The following is a 20,384-nucleotide window of genomic DNA, read 5'->3' as shown; positions in this document are numbered from 1 at the left end:
ACTGTCCCAGGGGGAGGATATGGAACCAGCCAACATGTTTTACCATGCCACATTCTGTATGTGCCTGTCAGAAGCCTGTAATCCAACTGTTGTCGTATGTTGTTGTATGTCATATTTGTTTTTCGTTTATTGTTTTGTACATAAATCAGGATGTTAATTTTCTAGCTGGAATTATTTTACATTTGTCATTTCGGGGCCTTTTACTATGTGGTATAGGTTTTGCTTATTGTTGAAGGTTGTCAGGTGACCTACAGTTGTAAAACTTCTATGTCATTTTGATTTCTTGTTATTTATAGCTAAATGGTGTATAAAAGTTGAGTGGCAATTAGTACAGCCATATCTAGGTCAAAGGATTTGTTTTTAGGGAATTTTAATTAAGTTCCTTCTCAAATTCTTTAACTTCTTTCAGTTTACAAAATGAATGTATATTCACATAGTTTCTTTCTAATGACTTTTTTTATTTTTCAGTATGCAAAATGAATGGGATGTCCACATAGGCTTCCCTCCAACATATCCTGCCAAGTCTAATGAGTATGAGAAGGCTAGAGCTGTTGATTTGGCAGGTTCATCAGAAGTGGACTCAAGATCTCATTACCTACAATCTAAGGTTGGTCCAATTACTGTTCAATACATCTCATTACCTACAATCTAAGGTTGGTCCAATTACTGTTCAATACATAGTTTTTATACGCCCGTCAAAATTTTGACGGGACGTATTATGGTATACAAATGTCCGGTGTCCGTCCGTCCGTCTGTCCGTCCGTCCGTCCGTCCGTCTGTCCGTCTGTCCGGCGTAAACATGTCGCACCGTAACTTGAGAACGACTTATCCAAATTTCATGAAACTTAATATAGTTGTTTCTTATGATGGTCAAATGATCTGTATACTTTTTGGTGAAAATAAGATTTTAACTTTTTGAGTTACGGCACTTTGTAACTAAAACAGGGGTGTGTTTTTTTTTCACATGTCGCACCGTATCTCAAAAACGATTCTTGATTTTGGCTTAAAACTTTAAACACTTCTTAGTTATATTAATCTTAATATCTGTATACTTTTTGGTGATGATTCAAAATTTCATTTTTGAGTTTTTGAGTATTTTGTAAAAAAGGGGGAGGGTTTTTTTACATGTTGCGCCGTATCTCAAAAACGATTTATGATTATTGCTTAAAACTTTACACACTTCTTTGTTATATTAATCTAAAGATCTGTATACTTTTTGGTGATGATTCAAAATTTCATTCTTGAGTTATTGAGTATTTTGTAAAAAAGGGGGAGGGGTTTTTTACATGTCGTGCCGTATCTCAAAAACGATTTATGATTATTGCTTAAAACTTTACACACTTCTTTGTTATATTAATCTAAAGATCTGTATACTTTTTGGTGATTACTCAAAATTTTATTTTTGAGTTATTGAGTATTTTGTAAAAAAGGGGAGGGTTTTGTTTACATGTCGCGCCGTATCTCAAAAACAAATTATGATTATTGCTTGAAACTGTACACACTTCTTTGTTATACTAATTTAAAGATCTGTATACTTTTTGGTTTGATTCAAAATTTTATTTTAGTGATATTTGTAATAAAAAAACAGGGTGGGGGGTTTTCACATGTCCCGCCGTGTCTCAAAAACAATAAATGGTTATTGCTTAAAACTTCCTCAGAAACTATTTATGATTATTGCATAAAACTTCCACACAAGACGTCGGGCGTATCATGCGCTCATGGCGCAGCTGTTTATTTCCATTTTCAGTCCAATCCATATTTAGTCCATTTCAAGTTTGATCTATAATTAATTCATTTCCAGTCCAATTCATATTTAGTCCATTTCCAGTTTCAATCTATAATTATAAAAATAAGAAGACGTTGTATATTCGCCAATGAGACCACACTCCACCAGAGACCACATGCCATAATTGTGAACAACAATAGATCACCATACAGCCTCCAATAATAAACAAAAACCGTACCACATAGTGGCTTATTTCGAAAGATTATTATGAAGCACAAAAATATATAATATAAAAAAAGAAGATATGGTATGATTGTCAATGAGACAACTTTCCACAAGAGACCAAATGACACAGAAATTAACAACTATAGGTCACTGTAAGACCTTTAACCATGAGCAAAGCCCATACAGCATAGTCAGCCATAAAAGGCATATGAAATGACAATGTAAAACAATTCAAACGAGAAAACTAACAGCCAAATTTATGTACAAAAAATGAGTGAAAAACAGATATGTAACACTAAACAAACGACAACCACTGAATTACAGGCTCCTGACTTGGGACAGACACATACATACATAATGTGGCGGGGTTAAACATGTTAGCTGGATCCCAACCCTCCCCCTAACCTGGGACAGTGGTATAACAGTACAACATGAGAACGAACTATAAACATCAGTTGAAAACGGCTTAACTCATTAGATGGATAAAAATACAAATAAGTTGTTTTGAAACATGTATTGCCAAGTTTCTGTGTTGAAGGCCATACTTTGACTTTTTTACACATTAGACTTGAATGGAGAGTTGTCTCATTAGCACTCGTATCACATCTTGTTATTTATATTGAGTTTTTTTGCTAATTTTTTTCAGAAAAAGGAAGACTTTGCATTGTACCCAGAGCTTGTTGTTAATCATAAACTAAAAAAGGGACAAAAAGATTTTTGGCCTATGGAAACACAGTCATGGATTATATCAAAGGTAACATCTATATATATGAATCAATACTAGATTGTCTGGATTAAGAATAGAGAAAAGTGGGCAAAATAAATGCAGAAAAAAGGCATATTTCTATAGTATTTAACCTTATCCTAGAAACTTCACAAAAAAGATTGCACAAACATTGAGGTTGTAAACCTGTTTTATAAAATTTATTTGAAGATTTTTTTCTATATTTGGGAAAATATTAACAATAAAGCAGTTTTACATAATACTGTAATACCTCTTCCTACAGTTTTACATAATACTGTAATACCTCTTCCTACAATTTTACATAATACTGTAATACCTCTTCCTACAGTTTTACATAATACTGTAATACCTCTTCCTACAGTTTACATAATACTGTAATAACTCTTCCTACAGTTTTACATAATACTGTAATACCTCTTCCTACAATTTTACATAATACTGTAATACCTCTTCCTACAATTTTACATAATACTGTAATACCTCTTCCTACAGTTTACATAATACTGTAATAACCCTTCCTGCAGTTTAACATAATACTGTAATACCTCTTCCTACAGTTTTACATAATACTGTAATACCTCTTCCTACAGTTTTACATAATACTGTAATACCTCTTCCTACAGTTTTACATAATACTGTAATAACTCTTCCGACAGTTTTACATAATACTGTTATAACTCTTCCTACAGTTTTACATAATACTGTAATACCTCTTCCTACAGTTTTACATAATACTGTAATACCTCTTCCTACAGTTTTACATAATACTGTAATACCTCTTCCTACAGTTTTACATAATACTGTAATACCTCTTCCTACAATGATGTTTTGTGCTCCAAGCATTGAGCAAAGTTTTATGCCTTCAAGGCCAGATCTTTGCTATTGGAGATTTCTTTCCCATGTATTATATATTTCCATTTATTTGTATTTGCATTCTGAGGGCTGTTCCAGAAAATACTATGTCCCCCCCAGGGACGGCACTTTTTTTTAACCCCCACCACCCACAGAAATAAAATTTAATTAGAACAGCACTCCCTTTGCATTTTGGTATTTCAAATACAACCACCCACATAATATTTAAAAAAATTGCCTTCCCTGGGGGGGGACATAGTATTTTCTGGAACAGCCCTGAAACAATTTCCAACAATTTGAGTCTTTGGTTCTTTTTTTATAGTGACAACATTTTATAGTGACAAAAATTTTGTTATAAAAACAAAAAGTTTACATAATTGCAAGCATTAGAATCATCTGTGGCATATGGACACATTTGCCATTTATTTTAATTAAATTTAATGTAATTTTTTTTCAGAAAGGAAACATATATGCGAAATGCTGTCCACAACTTTGCCTAACAGTGTCCGACACAAGAGTAGATATACCATGGTCGGGGAAGAACTCGCCACTCAACGGATTTGTAGTCACTGTGCAGAAGAAGATGTCTGCCAACACTTACCAACAATGGAGGTTTAATCCAAACGGAACCTTAACTTGTATGGTAAATAATCACTTGCTCTGAATTTTACACAATTTATAATTGTGTTTTTGCATTTTTAAATATGTTGAAGATATTGTTAGTTTTTTTGAGAGTGATATAATTTGTATTTTATAGGCCTATGAGTATCTATTGCTAACTTATATTGAGGTGAAGGGGTTCTCTAAGAGAGTTATATAATTTGTATTTTATAGGCCTATGAGAATCTGTTGCTGACTTATTTACAACACAAGTTTGGGGATGAGGAAGGATATATGGCCCCTGATGGAGTTAAACCTGGACAAAGGATCTATCTTGTTCTGGCTGATCCATTACAGAAAAAGGAAAAACTTTATCAAAGGTATGAGATTCTAAAGGACTACAGGTGATTTTATTTTTTGGAAACTTAAGGAGGTAGACCCAGGTTAAGGGAGATAACTCATAAAATCATCAGTATGTTTGTGTCAACCACTTTCATAAATATATTCTAAGCTTCTAGGTAACATAGATTATTTCCACTCTGTTTCAGGTAAATGCTTAAAATACATTGATGAAACTTGACTTTTACAAACGCATTACTGATTTAATGAGTTATCTCCCTGAACCAAGGTCTAACCCCTTAAAGTAACACTAGAATTTTGACTGCTCCATTAAACATAATAATTATTGTAACCAGGGAAAGGCGCTTTCAAAATTGAGTAGACACCTTTAGAATATCACTTACATTTCCACTGTACTTGACATTCACCGTTAGTTGAGATTTCACATAGTCCCATGTATTTTAAATGGAACAGTCCTTTTGTGATTGATTGAAATTCATGATGTTGGTATAAGCATATGGCGTATTTTGAAAATATTACTTAGAATTCACAAAATGGTGAGTTGTAGATAAATACTACTGTAATGTCATTGTATGTAGACCAAAACTAAAATAATGTTACGTCATTGGTTTAATTTCCATTGTTAAGATTGCTTAAAGCAATCACAACATTTTGGTGTAAACTTTTAAAAATATTACCCAGAATGCATTAGATTCTGAAATGTCAAATTGATCTGCATTAGTAAACTATAACTGAAGAAGATTCTCTCATTTCCATCTGTCCTAGGTGGGAGCATTTAGAAAGTATGCAAAACTTCAAGAAAATCATCCATGGCAATCTTTTGGAGTACACTTTGAATTACGAACAAACAAAATGGTTTAAAAAAGTGTTTTTTTCTGCAATTCTTAGAAATAAGTTAAATGTCAAATTCTTGCTATAATATAAAAATACTTGTAGATTTGCCTTGAAACAAGAGCGATTTGAGAATCTTGGACAATGGAAGTATTCTGATGCCACCAATCCAGAATTTAATAAATTAGCCTACTCATGGCCTTGTAGACGAGATGGATCACTCAATGAGGTAATCTAGTAATTAAATCTACTGAACAAATCTATGCCTTGTAAACGATATTGAACATTCAGTCCAGTTTAAAAGGAACACAAGCATACTCTTTGCCTTGTAAGCAATATGGAACATTCAGTCCAGTTTAAAAGGAACACCAGCCCATTCTTTGCCTTGTAAGTAATATTGAACATTCTGTCCAGTATAAAAGGAACACCAGCCCATTCTTTGCCTTGTAAGTAATATTGAACATTCTGTCCAGTATAAAAGGAACACCAGCCCATTCTTTGCCTTGTAAGTAATATTGAACATTCTGTCCAGTATAAAAGGAACACCAGCCCATTCTTTGCCTTGTAAGTAATATTGAACATTCTGTCCAGTATAAAAGGAACACCAGCCCATTCTTTGCCTTGTAAGTAATATTGAACATTCTGTCCAGTATAAAAGGAACACCAGCCCATTCTTTGCCTTGTAAGTAATATTGAACATTCTGTCCAGTATAAAAGGAACACCAGCCCATTCTTTGCCTTGTAAGTAATATTGAACATTCTGTCCAGTATAAAAGGAACACCAGCCCATTCTTTGCCTTGTAAGTAATATTGAACATTCTGTCCAGTATAAAAGGAACACAAGCCCATTCTTTGCCTTGTAAGTAATATTGAACATTCTGTCCAGTATAAAAGGAACACCAGCCCATTCTTTGCCTTGTAAGTAATATTGAACATTCAGTCCAGTATAAAAGGAACACAAGCCCATTCTTTGCCTTGTAAGTAATATTGAACATTCTGTCCAGTATAAAAGGAACACCAGCCCATTCTTTGCCTTGTAAGTAATATTGAACATTCTGTCAAGTATAAAAGGAACACCAGCCCATTCTTTGCCTTGTAAGTAATATTGAACATTTAGTCCAGTATAATAGGAACACAAGCCCATTCTTTGCCTTGTAAGTAATATTGAACATTCTGTCCAGTATAAAAGGAACACCAGCCTATTCTTTGCCTTTTAAGTAATATTGAACATTCTGTCCAGTATAAAAGGAACACCAGCCCATTCTTTGCCTTGTAAGTAATATTGAACATTCTGTCCAGTATAAAAGGAACACCAGCCCATTCTTTGCCTTGTAAACAATATTGAACATTTAGTCCAGTATAAAAGGAACACAAGCATATTCTATACCTTGTAAGTAATATTGAACATTCAGTCCAGTATGATAGGAACACAAGCATATTCTTTGCCTTGTAAGTAATATTGAACATTTAGTCCAGTATAAAAGGAACACAAGCATATTCTATGCCTTGTAAGCAATATTGAACATTTAGTCCAGTATAAAAGGAACACAAGCATATTCTATACATTTTCAGTATCTGTGTAGACCAAACCATATCATGAATCTGGAAGTGACCTTCTCTTAACCAAAGGTCACTTATTATCTCCTTTTTTTCTATGAAACATACCCACAAATCATATATAGTTTTTTAATAAGTGTTAACAATTATTTTGACACCAGAAGTGGCTTAAACTTTGTGTTATACACATATCCTCAGTGATTGATATAATCTTGCATCCAGTTCATGTTAAGTTATAGGCATAGAAAACTCTAGAGGAAAGAACCGAATACAAGATAATATGTTAACGTTTCAGAAACCAAAATGTGGACTACCATGCACAATGCAATGCAGAAGAGCTCACTGGATATAGTGCACAGTTGTTTTTCAGTTATAAAACTACTCTGGAGCTCATAAAATGAAGCATTATAATCAACATTATTATATCCCACGCAACGAAGTTGCGGAGGGTATAATGTTTTTGACCCGTCCGTCCGTCAGTCCGTCCGTCCGTCCGTCAGTCCGTCCATCACGTCAGTCCTGTTTCTTGTCATCGCAACTCCTCTCAAACCACACAACAGAATTTCACGAAACCTTTTCAGATAATAAGGACATACTATGTAGTTGTGCATATTGACGGGAAATTGCGATTCAATTTTTTTTCTAGGAGTTACGCCCCTTTGAACTTATTTACTTTAATGTACTACTGCAACAGTTTGTCATCGCAACTCCTCTCAAACCACACAACAGAATTTCACGAAACCTTTTTAGATAATAAGGACATACTATGTAGTTGTGCATATCGACGGGAAATTGCAATTCAATTTTTTTTCTAGGAGTTACGCCCCTTTGAACTTATTTACTTTAATGTACTACTGCAACAGTTTGTCATCGCAACTTCTCTCAAACCACACAACAGAATTTCACGAAACCTTTTCAGATAATAAGGACATACTATGTAGTTGTGCATATCGACGGGAAATTGCGATTCAATTTTTTTTCTAGGAGTTACGCCCCTTTGAACTTATTTACTTAATGTACTTCTGCAACAGTTTGTTCTCGCAACTCCTCTCAAACCACTCAACAGAATTTCACGAAATCTTTTTATATGAAAAGAACATATTATGTAGTTGTGCATATCGACGGGAAATTACGATTCAATTTTATTTCAAGGAGTTACGCCCCTTTGAACTTATTTGCTTCAATGTACTACTGCAACAGTTTGTCATCGCAACTCCTCTGAAACTACACAACAGAATTTCATGAAACCTTTTCAGATAATAAGGACATACTATGTAGTTGTGCATATCGACGGGAAATTACGATTCAATTTTATTTCTAGGAGTTACGCCCCTTTGAACTTATTTGCTTCAATGTACTTCTGCAACAGTTTGTCATCTCAACTCCTCTGAAAACACACAACAGAATTTCATGAAATTTTGTAGATAATAAGGACATACTATGTAGATGTGTATATTGACAGGAAATTATTATTCAATATTTTTTCTTATACAATTTTTTTTTCTTATACTTATTTAATTTCTCAAATGACAATGTGGGGACGTGGGGTAAGGTTCTTTAATTGTCGTCTGAGATATATAATCTTATTTTTACCATTGTAATGAAAAAGCAAACACAAACATGCCAATACACTTGCCCTAGTTGACCTTTCCCTTGAAAATCGATAAAGCGAAGGTTTGTTTTGTCAACATGATCCCATGGTAATGCTTATGTTTTTTCTAATGTTGTCTCGTGCTCATCAACCCAAAATGCATACATGTAATACTAATATTAAAATATAAATATAAAAAACATATCCACATTTTGGTACTTATGGGTGGGAGAGGGGGGACTTATCAAGAACCTCATCAACCCAAACAGGCAATAGGCAATATGTATTGCCTGACCAAACATAGCCCTTAAACCAACCACCACTTGGATATTGAAAGAATGAGGATGTATCACATGTACTTCCGCCAAAGATATCAACCAATGAGGTTAACAAGAAGTTGCTAATTATTATTCTATAATTTCTAGGATTAGGTTTGGTGGATATTTGAACCTTTCTTTTTTTTCTCTCTTTATTATGAATGAATCTTCACTTTTAAAAAAAAAATTTCTAGGATTATGATTGGCCAATGGAAAGCCTTCACTTTCTTTTATTTTCTGCGTCGTCGTCGTCCGAAATCACATTGGTTTCCGGATAATAACTTTAGTTTAAGTGAATAGATCTTCATGAAATTTTTTTAGAAGGTTCAATACCACAGAAAAAAGTTTGGGATTGATTATGGGGATGATGGTCCCCACCGATTAGGAATTAGGGGCCCAAAAGGGGCCCAAAACAAGCATTTTTCTAGTTTCAGCATAATAACTTATTTCAATTGCTCTGAAATTATACCGCAATGTTTAAAACCACAAGTAGAAAGTTTGGATTCATTTTAGGGGTTATGGGGCCAAAGTTAAGGAATTAAGGGCCAAAAAGGGGTCAAAACAAGCATTTTTTTAGTTTCAAGACAATAACTTATGTGTAATTGTATGGATCTCTCTGAAATTGTACCACAATGTACCATATAACAAAGGGGAGACTGGGATTACGTTTTGGGTTAATTGCCCAAAACATGTAGGAATTAGGGGCCAAAAAAGGGCCAAAAAGAAGCATGTTTCTAGTTTCCAAACAATCATGACAATAACTTGTGTTTAAGTGTATGGATCTCTCTGAAATTGTACTACAAGGTTCAATACTGCAATGGAAAGCATGGAATTGAGTTTAAGGGTTATTGCTCCAAGGGGGTTTCAAAAAAGTGGGGGGGGGGGGGGGGGTTGTTTACCATTTTTTGAAGGGCTTCCTTTTTTTCAAAATTTTTCAAATTTCAAATTTTGAAAAGTTTCAAGAAGAAATCTTCAATTGCACAGTATTGTGCAATAGATTTGTTAGATCTTTGACCACATTAATTTTGTGACAAAAACCTATATTATGTCAAAAATTTGATCACAATCCAAATTCAGACAGAATCAAGCTTGAATATTGTGACCAAATTTGCCCCAACTGTTCAGGGTTCAACCACTGTAATATTGTATATTGTATAAAGCTGCGCCCTGCGGAGCACCTGGTTTTAATTTTCTTTTCTAGGACTATGATTGGCCAATGGAAGCCTTCACTTTTTTTAAATTTTCTTTTCTAGGACTATGATTGGCCAATGCAAGCCTTCACTTTTTTTTAATTTTATTTTGTAGGACTATAATTGGCCAATGGAAACCTTCACTTTTTTTAATTTTCTTTTCTAGGACTATAATTGGCCAATGGAAACCTTCACTTTTTTTAATTTTATTTTCTAGGATGATTGGCCAATGGAAGCCTTCATTTTTTTAAATTTTATTTTCTAGGACTATGATTGGCCAATGGAAGCTTTCACTTTTTTTTCTTCTTTTTTTCTAGGATTATGATCAGCCAATAGAAGCCTTCACTTTTTAAAATTTATTTTCTAGGACTATGATTGGCCAATAGAAGCCTTCACTTTTTTAATTTTATTTTCTAGGACTATGATTGGCCAATGGAAGCTTTCACTTTTTTTTTCTTTTTTTTTAGGATTATGATTGGCCAATAGAAGCCTTCACTTTTTTTAATTTTATTTTCTAGGACTATGATTGGCCAATGGAAGCTTTCATTGTACCAAATGCACCTCCAGTACATAAACCAAGAAAGGAACAACAATCAGGTAATTGTTTTTATCACAATGTAATTTTTAATTGCAAAGTTTTCCAAATTCTCCTTTTGTTTTTCTGTGTGAAAATAAAGAGATGTGGTATGATTGCCACTGAATGAGACAACTATCCACCAAAGTTCAAGTGAAGTGGATGTAAACAATTATAGGCAAACAATTTCTGTGTCATTTAAAGATTCAAATGTTTTCTGCAGCTTTGGAAAAAAGGTCAAAGTACTTATTTTCCAAAGAGTATGAAAGGCAGGACTTTTGAATTATCATCTGTAGCATGTAGGACAACACTTTAATTGAGATACTGTAAATTCATTTATCATTACAATTTTTGAAGATTGACCAGAGGATTGTTTCATACAAATAATTGTAATGTCAGTAATTGCGAGATTCACCACACAATTATCAAATTGGTCACAATAATAAAAACATCAATAATTTATAAATTTACAGAATATAGAAATGGTTGTTATGTCAACCTTTTACATGAACACGTAATAACCTAAGGCTTTCCTTACAAGGATCTGAAAACACTTCATTTGACTTTTTGTTGTGAAGACCTTTCGAGATCCTCTGATTATTTTTTATATAAATACACACCTTCAAAGATTTGAAGGCTGAAATTTCACTGGCTGATGTAAAATTCCCAGAACAGAAAGTGAAAGGAAGTGATGTCAAACTTTTGTAAGTAAATCTGGAACTCAGGATCTGTATTTTAATTTCCTCTAAAATAACATTTCCAACTTTTTTTTATCAATATTTTATCAGGAATGCTTATTTAGATAAATAATAGATTGATTGATAAATGGCTTATTAAATGCATATTCAGGTCGAGAACATTTAACTGCAATATACACACTGAGCTGGATTTTTAATGTGCTAGTTCACAAAGAAAGATGTGCTGTATATGTTTAGCAGAGAAGCAGCCAGTACCAATTTTAATGTCTTTAGTTTGACCTGGTCGGGGTTCAAACCACTCGAGGCAAACATGCTACCACGAGACCATAGAGGTCGCTGTCAAGATATATATGAATATTTTTACTTGGACTTTTGTTAACAATTAATGATAATATTTTGCATTACCAGGAATGCCTCTTCGGTTAATGGCTATCAAGAATGGAGAGAGAGACTACAGATTTATGTCGCCTGTTGTCGGCCCAGATCTTACAAATGTAAGTACTTCACACCTATAACGTAAGTTCTTCACACCTATAGTGTTAGGACTTCACACCTATAGTATATTTCCTGATTTAAAACTGAAACAAAATACAATTTTTTTTTCAAACTGTATAAAAATAAATGAATAAGAAGAAGTGATATAGGATAACCATCCAGCCGACACAAAATCAGTACATGTGTACAGCGAAAAACAAGAAAAAACTTTTTTCATTTCTGTTCTTCATCTTTTAGTCATAGTGAGACCTTCAACACAGAGCAAAAAACTCTTACCTCACTGCAAGTTAACCACATTACCCAGCACCAGCCCTAGAGAAACCCTGTGCATTAAGTTCAAATAGACAATAGAATCTGATGTACAGTAGTTGTCGTTTGTTTATGTAATTTAAACGTGTTTCTTGTTTCTTGTTTTTTTATATAGATTAGACCGTTGGTTTTCCCGTTTGAATGGTTTTACACTAGTAATTTTGGGGCCCTTTATAGCTTGTTGTTCGGTGTGAGCCAAGGCTCCGTGTTGAAGGCCATACTTGAACCTATAATGGTTTACTTTTACAAATTGTTAATTGGATTGAGAGCTGTCTCATTGGCACTCATGCCACATCTTCCCATATAGACATTGTTAGATGTAATATCATCAAATCCTATTTATAATTGCTACAGATGATGAAAGACCTGCATAAAGATAAGGATAAGAGTAAAACTAAATCTAAGATTACCCAGGAGAAGGATGTGCCAGTGTCTAACTCAGATATTGTAGAGAATGATATACATATACACTGTGAAAACATGACAGTCAGACAGCTAGAATTTACCATGGTATGTTATCTTATCTTAACTCCTAAACACTTATAAGAATAGCATTCTATTCTATTGTCCCATTGAATAATACAAATATATTGATCTTTGTGTAATTTATTCAAAATGTGATTTCTGACAAAAAATTTATCATTGTTCCTATTGAAAATTGCAATTTTTGTGTTTTTGTTTAGATATGAATATGTTTTAGAAGGCATAAGTTAAAACATCCAGTTTCAAACAAACAAAAAGATAAATTTCAATAGGAACATGTTGAAAATGTTGTCAGAAATCAACTTTTTATGTTTGAAATCTTAGAGTATGAATTTTGATAGCTAGCATGTGAAACATCTCATTTATATTTTTTACAGTTCCTTGACCACAGTACCAGTGTATTAAATCTACCATTTGTTGAGTACCAGTGTTCCAGCTAGGCCGTTTTCAGAGGGCGCGGCGCCCGCCCTTTTCCGAGTGGCGCCCTGTGCCCTTTTTACAGTTTCCAGGGCGCCCTGCCTTTTTTGAAGATCGATTGCATATTAATTTGCGTATTGATATGATACGCTAATTACTAAATTTTACCTGGGGAAAAGATTATGACTTTGTTTACCACCCAAGCTAATCAATGGCTACAACTGGTGTCATAATCTGTTGTTATAGGTAATCCGTTTATCGGATGGGTCATTAATGATCATCAACATTAATTCGTTCAAATAGAATCGGTCAGTCAGCAATTATCTTTGAAGAAATGTGCATACAACAACTTGGGCACAATTTGCGATGTTTACCGTAGTTTCATGGAAGAAACGTAATGACAGAAAGTTGGAAAACCATTATAAACTCGTTGAAGACATTGTTTTACTTGTTTTCTGTAAAATAAACAGAAAATTCAGACATATTTGTCATTGACTGCCTTCATTTTTGATACGAAAATAACAAAATCGGCCGCCATATTGTGATCATATTTACATCATATTTACGTACTGTTTATAATCCTCCAAAGAAGGAGCACACCCGAATAAAGAAAGATAACTCAATCTGATTTTTTTCCTAGCATTGAGTAACCCATTTACATATTCTAAAATGTGTCTCCATACTTCTTGCTTAAGAATATATATGTTTAGGTATTTATTTTGAGTTATGGGAAAAGTTAAAGAGGGTCTTAGTAGCAGTGTTGGTAGTGTGCCTTGGTCATCTTTTTCTGTATTCTTTATTTTTGATACTATTTTTCACTGTTGCTTATATCCTAAAATTGTGAATTTACTGAGCACAGCTGTTTTGTGCTGTATTGCCATCAAGCACAGCAGGGGTAGAAAGGTGAAACTGGTAAAATGTGGTAGACCATAGAAACAGTATGAAACAGATCTCCTTTCAAAACATACTGCATATAAAGTTCAACTGTGCCAAGCAATGATAAAAAAACTTGTGTGACAAGCTGCTTGACAAGTTTTTCAGCCTTAAAAGTAGAAAGATAGAGTTCTATATGGGCTAAAGATGTTGTTCTTGTATAACCTGTGATTCAACGAATAAACACAAATGTTTGATTAACATCTTTTATTAAAATATGCCCTTTATATATTATCATATAGCGCGTTAAATGCCCTTTTTCAGGATTGGCACCCTGCCCTTTTGAAAACTTAGCTGGAACACTGAGTACTGAGTAATGTTTTATGATTTGGAATCAGAATTTTGATAGCTATCATGTGAAACATCTCATTTATATTTTTTACAGTTCCTTGACCACAGTACCAGTGTATTAAATCTACCATTTGCTGCAAGGCGTTTATTTGACAACAAAGGAAATGAACATTTTAGCTTAGTCAATTTAAAACGGGACGACCTAGTGTACATATCATGTGGTGAAACATGGGTCGATCCAAAATTGTCCAAAGAAGAACAACAGAAAAGATTCTTATTGTCTCAGTTATCACAAGATGTGGCCAAAATCAGACAGTACTGTGCCCTTAGGAATCCGGAGAGTAAGTTAAAATTCATCATATATATCAGTAAAGCTTTTAATTGCTAAAAAGGAGAGAGTATATTATGCTCTCTTTACAAAATGCTTTTTTACAGTATAAATAAGGGATATCAACCTAATGGTGAATGACTTATCAAATACTGCACACGGACCCTCTATTTTTTTCTGCTTTTTTAGTTACTTTATTTTTATACTATCAATTAATAACAGTCTTTTAAAAAGCTTGTTATTTTTAAACAGAGTAGCAGACATCCTTAAATGAATTTAGCGATTTATTTTCCAGTACAGTTCATCAGAAAATTAGAGACTTACCTATTTGTTATTGTTCACTATGTCAAGTCATGTCCAAATATGCAAACACCTGAATTTCATGTGATCACTGTCACCTACCCCGACTTTGAAACGCAACGCTGGATACTAATTTTCTTGGATTTTGTGGGTACAGATCAACCACAAATTTAAATGTTCAATAAAATACAAATTTTCTGAAGGAATGTATGCAAACATTGCCAAAATCACGAAATTTAATATCCACGAACACGAAGTTTTCCTCAATCCACGGAAATGGGTACCAACGAAAATAAATGAATCCACGAAAAATGGGTACCAACGAAAATAAATGAATCCACGAAAATTGGTACCCACGAAAATAAATGACTAATCAAGTACATGTACTTGTTTGTTTTTGAATGATACTCAGTACTATACTGTAAACCAACTTATTTTTGCGAGCGATTTATTTTCTTGACTTTAGTGAGTAGAAATATAATGCGAATATAAATTGTCGTGAATATATAAAACAATGACTTTTCCCTATTTATCTTCATCAAGTAATGTGAATTAAGTAAGAAAGGCTTAAACAAGAAATATAGTATCCATGAAAAATCAAATATTCCAGTACTCATTGACGTTGCTAGTATATATATCACAGCTTAGGCCATAAAAAAGAATAGGTTTGTTTGCCCAAACCCTACCTACCCAGAAAAAAGCTGCCTACTCAAATTCTTTTATTGTCCTGATTTGAAGAAATTTTTTTTTAATCAGATAGGCATGAAGACTAATAAACACCCGATACTTCAATTTCTTTTTTTGAAAAAAAAAAAATAAAATGCTTACCTACCTACCCACTGTCTCAACCTTTCGGTAGGGTTTGGGCAAACCAAAATATTTTTAATTGTGGCCTTATATAGATCTTGTCATTTTCAACAAACATTGTTGGCAACTTAATTTGGTTAAGTTGAATTTGATTTAGTTTTGTTTTTGTCACCTCAAAGTCACAGTGAGGCCTTAACATGAGGCAAACAACTCTCACCTCTTTGCAAGTTTGAGATGGCCCCTTAAGAATTCTCTGCTAGATGTTCCTCACAGCTGTGCATTAGAGAACATAGCAGCGAAGTATATCAACTAATTAGAAATTATATCCGGCAAAGAAATCTAATAAATATATTTTATTATATAGCAATGTAATATTTCCATCAGAGCATAAACAAAGTTAGTATGCAACACCGTTTATTATCACATATTTGTTATGAATACCTTAGGTTTTGCATATGCAATAACCTCAAAATTGCCGGGGCAAAAAAGAGTATATTGATATTGTGCCCTGATTCCAAATGACATCACATCATTGCATCCTTAACGACACTTTTGTGAAAAATGTTTAAGATTTTTACCTCTTATGTTTCATTAAATTGTTATAATTGAAATTTGTTTTCCCTTTTCTACAGAACTTAAATATGTGATAAATAGATTATAACATGTCTTTTCCATATTGGACCTGGTATCATCCCTCTACCCATATTGTTTCTCGGCTAAAGCCTCGAGACCGATATGGGAGTCTCTGGATGATACCAGAGCCAATATGGAAAAGGGCATGTTATAATCTATACATATTGCACAAGTGTAAATATAGATTCAAACCATTGAGATCATCAGTGACAAATAAAGATTTTCAAGCTTTGCTTTACAATAGAAGGGTTATTGCATAAGTATTGGTGAATTTTGTCTCTCTTGAATTATATATTACTCTTGCTTCAAGTACTAAGTGTAGATTCATTTATTTTTTGTGGGATACCAATTTTCATGAATTTTAGGGGAACCACAAATTTAAATGTTCAACTTAGTAAATATTCTCTTTAGACTTTGGTAAAACCACGAAATCAAATGTCCACGATTATGCAATATTTCTTCAAGCCACGAAAATTGGTACCCACGGAAATAAATAAATCTATAGTATTTGAAAAGTTACAATATTCACCAATAATCATGCAATAATTCCTTTATTATTTCTGATATTCTGAAAAGTAAAAATTTACATAATTTTTGAACAGAATATGTATTGGAGATTGAGGGAAACTTAGTGCCAACCACAAGGATCATAGTGAACCGACAGTGGAGCAAAGATGAGGAGGAAAAAGAAATATTGGTTACCACAGATACACAGAGTGTAAAGTCTTCTAAACAGTTATCTAGTAAAGGATTTGAGGAAGAGGAGGAAGATCTGTAAGTAGCTTAACCTCATGGATCACCTAAGTACACCCTTGTGGATCTTCTTAGTTTAACCTCATGGATCACCAAAGTACACCCTTATTGGTCACCTTAGTTCACCTTTATGGATCCCCATAGTTTACCCTTATGGATCCCCTGAGATCACCCTTATGGATCCCCATAGTTCACCCTTATGGACCCCCTTAGTTCTCCCTTATGGATTCTCTTACTTCACCCTCATGGATCCCCATAGTTCACCCTTATGGACCCCTTAGAGCACCCTTGTGGATCACCCTTATTGATCCCCATAGTTCACCCTTATGGATCACCTTAGTTCACCTTTATGGATCCCAATAGTTTACCCTTATGAATCCCCTTAGATCACCCTTATGGATCCGCATAGTTCACCCTTATGGATCCCCTTAGATCACCCTTATGGATCCCCATAGTTCACCCTTATGGATCCCCATAGTTCACCCTTATGGATCCCCTTAGATCACCCTTATGGATCCCCTTAGTTCTCCCTTATGGGTTCTCTTAGTTCACCCTTATGGATCCCCTTAGATCACCCTTATGAATCCCCATAGTTCACCCTTATGGATCCCCTTAGATCACCCTTATGGATCCCCATAGTTCACCCTTATGGATCCCCTTAGATCACCCTTATGGATCCCCTTAGTTCTCCCTTATGGGTTCTCTTAGTTCACCCTTATGGATCCCCATAGTTCACCCTTATGGATCCCCTTAGATCACCCTTATAGATCCCCATAGTTCACCCTTGTGGATCCCCATAGTTCACCCTTATGGACCCCTTAGTTCTCCCTTATGGATTCTATTAGTTCACCCTCATGGGTCATCTAAGTTTACCCTTATAGACCATTTTAGTATAGCCTTATGGACCATATAAGTTCACCATTTTGGATTAGGTTATTTTACCTTTATGGACCCTCTTGTTTCACCTTAATGGACCATCAAAGTTCACCCTTATGGACCATCTTCAATTTAAGATCATCTTTATCTAGTATGTGTCATTGGTCTCGAGTGATGGAGAGTTGTCTCATTGACAATCAAAGCACATGCTATTTTTGTTCAAACTATAGCTATATTGTTTCTTGTGGAGAGTTGTCTCATTGGCAATCATACCACATCTTCTTTTTATATATATTATGACTTCAATCATAGGATTAAGACAGATCCATATTACATGTACTTGTTTCTGAATTCTATGTGTAATTCTGTCTATTTATATTGCATAAAACATAATTTTCATTCAATCATATCAATATATTTTTTGCAATAATTATAGCACTGCCCATGATAGAGCCCATCGCTTAGCAGATCAACGATTAAATAATTTGAAATGGCCATGGGAAAGATTAGTGAACGCTGGTAACGATGACGATGATGACGATCCTGAAGCTCACAAATATACAGATAAAGAGATGTACGAGAGATATAAGTAAGTTTTACCAAATATATAAATAACTTGCAAATATTTAATATTTATGATTTCTTCTTAATTCATGAACTATTAGCTTTAGATTCACATTATAATAAAATACCTTGCACAGTCTATAAAAATTTGATTACAATACAGATTCTGGGACAATGCTATGTTCTCCTTTCTGTTTAAAAAAAACTGCTTAAGTGTTCTTGTGATAGCGTGTTGGCCTCAAGTGTGGGAGGTTATGAGTTATAACCCCTGCTGGGTCAAACCAAAGAATTCAAAATTGGTATTCGCTGCTTCTGTTGGTTTTCAGTAAATATCATGAATGTGAATATGTAATTCCTGTTTTAAAATATTTTTGTTTAAAAATTTCAATTTGATCAAAATTTTCAAAAAAAAATAATTATGGGTTTTACCTGTGTACATTCTGGTTACAATAAAATGATAACATCATCATTTGAAAAAAGAAATGGATTTATAAGCTGAAGATTTGTACATGTATGTTGAACAGTCTTTTTGGTAGCATACTTTCAGGGTGTAGTTTTATAGGGACCAGTCCTCTTTGGTAGCCTGCTTTTAGGGTGTAGTTTTAATAGGGACCAGTCCTTTTTTGGTAGCCTGCTCTCAGGGTGTAGTTTTAATAGGGACCAGTCCTTGTCAGACAGTTCATTATCTTTGAAATTGACATTTGCTCTTCTCATCTAATCATCTGGTTTAAGAGTAAGAGCACATGCAGTCATTAATGATAAGGAGGAAATCCTTTTCAACATGGAGTCAGAAAAAAAATATGGCCTGATTGGGTCAAGTGCCCCATGAATGCTGTATAATCTTTTGAATGTAAAAAAAAACTATTTTTAGTTCTGAATAGTCCATTTGCCAATTACCGATTTGATTCTGTTATTACACACTTTTTAAGCAAATTACTTCCCTTTGTCAATCTTCGACTGGTTCCATACCGGACAAAATTGACATTTTCCAATGTAAAGCATGATGTATTGTCGGTTTAACTAATTTTTCGTTAAAAATAATTTCTGGTGTCAAAAGTATTTAGCTGAACAACAAATTAATGTAATTATAAGATTTAAAAACCTTGAAGATTACTTAAATTACGCACAGGTAAATTTGGTCTTTCTGCTGGCTCTCCATTGTAAATAAAAATTAATGTCCCTCATAAGGGAGACAACTAAAAAAGGGATCTCTAATTACAGGGTCAATTATGGTAATTGGCAAGTAGCCTATTGGAATGTGCAAACACATGCATGACATTAAGAAGCTGACCATCATTTATGATACTTCTTTTTTAGCTCACCTGGCCTAAAAGGCCATGTGAGCTTTTCTCATCACTTGGCGTCCGTCGTCGTCGTCGTCGTCGTCTGTCGTCGTTAACAATTTTTCAAACATCTTCTCCTCTGAAACTACTGAATGGATTTGAATGAAAGTTAGCATGATTGTTCCTTAGATTATCCTGCACAAATTGTGTGCTTCGATTTTTGATCCGTCAAAAAACATGGCCGCCGCTACTTAAAATAGAACATAGGGGTCAAATGCAGTTTTTGGCTTATATCTCAAAAACGAAAGCATTTAGAGCAAATCTGATATGAGGTAAAAATGTTCATTAGGTCAAGATCTATCAGCCCTGAAATTTTCAGATGAATCAAACAAACCATTGTTTGGTTGCTGCCACTTAATTGGTAATTTTAAGGAAATTTTGCAGTTTTTGGTCATTATCTTGAATATTATTATAGATAAAGATAAACTGTAAACAGCAAAAATGATCAGCAAAGTAAGATCTACAAATAAGTTAATATGACCAAAATTGTCAATTGACCCCTTAAGGGGTTATTGTCCTTTAATGACAATTTTTCACAATTTGTTCATCACATTTGCTAACTTTAAAAAATCTTCTCCTCTGAAAC

General features: G+C 33.9%; 1 protein-coding gene across 5 annotated transcripts in view; it reads left to right on the top strand.

Moving 5' to 3' along the window:
- The window catches only part of LOC143084026 (doublecortin domain-containing protein 1-like), a 66,974-nt gene that overhangs the window by 28,581 nt on the left and 18,009 nt on the right, over positions 1-20,384 (top strand). For all 5 annotated transcript variants that reach the window (XM_076260438.1, XM_076260440.1, XM_076260439.1 and 2 more), the window contains 11 exons: positions 469-607; positions 2,598-2,705; positions 4,006-4,191; positions 4,383-4,528; positions 5,445-5,568; positions 10,513-10,591; positions 11,675-11,760; positions 12,425-12,580; positions 14,289-14,535; positions 16,865-17,036; positions 18,328-18,480. In XM_076260438.1, coding sequence (XP_076116553.1) covers positions 469-607; positions 2,598-2,705; positions 4,006-4,191; positions 4,383-4,528; positions 5,445-5,568; positions 10,513-10,591; positions 11,675-11,760; positions 12,425-12,580; positions 14,289-14,535; positions 16,865-17,036; positions 18,328-18,480 — 1,596 coding nt within the window. The remainder of the gene's footprint in view (positions 1-468; positions 608-2,597; positions 2,706-4,005; positions 4,192-4,382; positions 4,529-5,444; positions 5,569-10,512; positions 10,592-11,674; positions 11,761-12,424; positions 12,581-14,288; positions 14,536-16,864; positions 17,037-18,327; positions 18,481-20,384) is intronic.

The sequence above is a fragment of the Mytilus galloprovincialis genome, chromosome 7, assembly GCF_965363235.1.
Source record: "Mytilus galloprovincialis chromosome 7, xbMytGall1.hap1.1, whole genome shotgun sequence".
In the NCBI taxonomy this organism is placed as follows: domain Eukaryota; kingdom Metazoa; phylum Mollusca; class Bivalvia; order Mytilida; family Mytilidae; genus Mytilus; species Mytilus galloprovincialis.
This window is presented reverse-complemented; position numbering and strand designations above follow the sequence as displayed.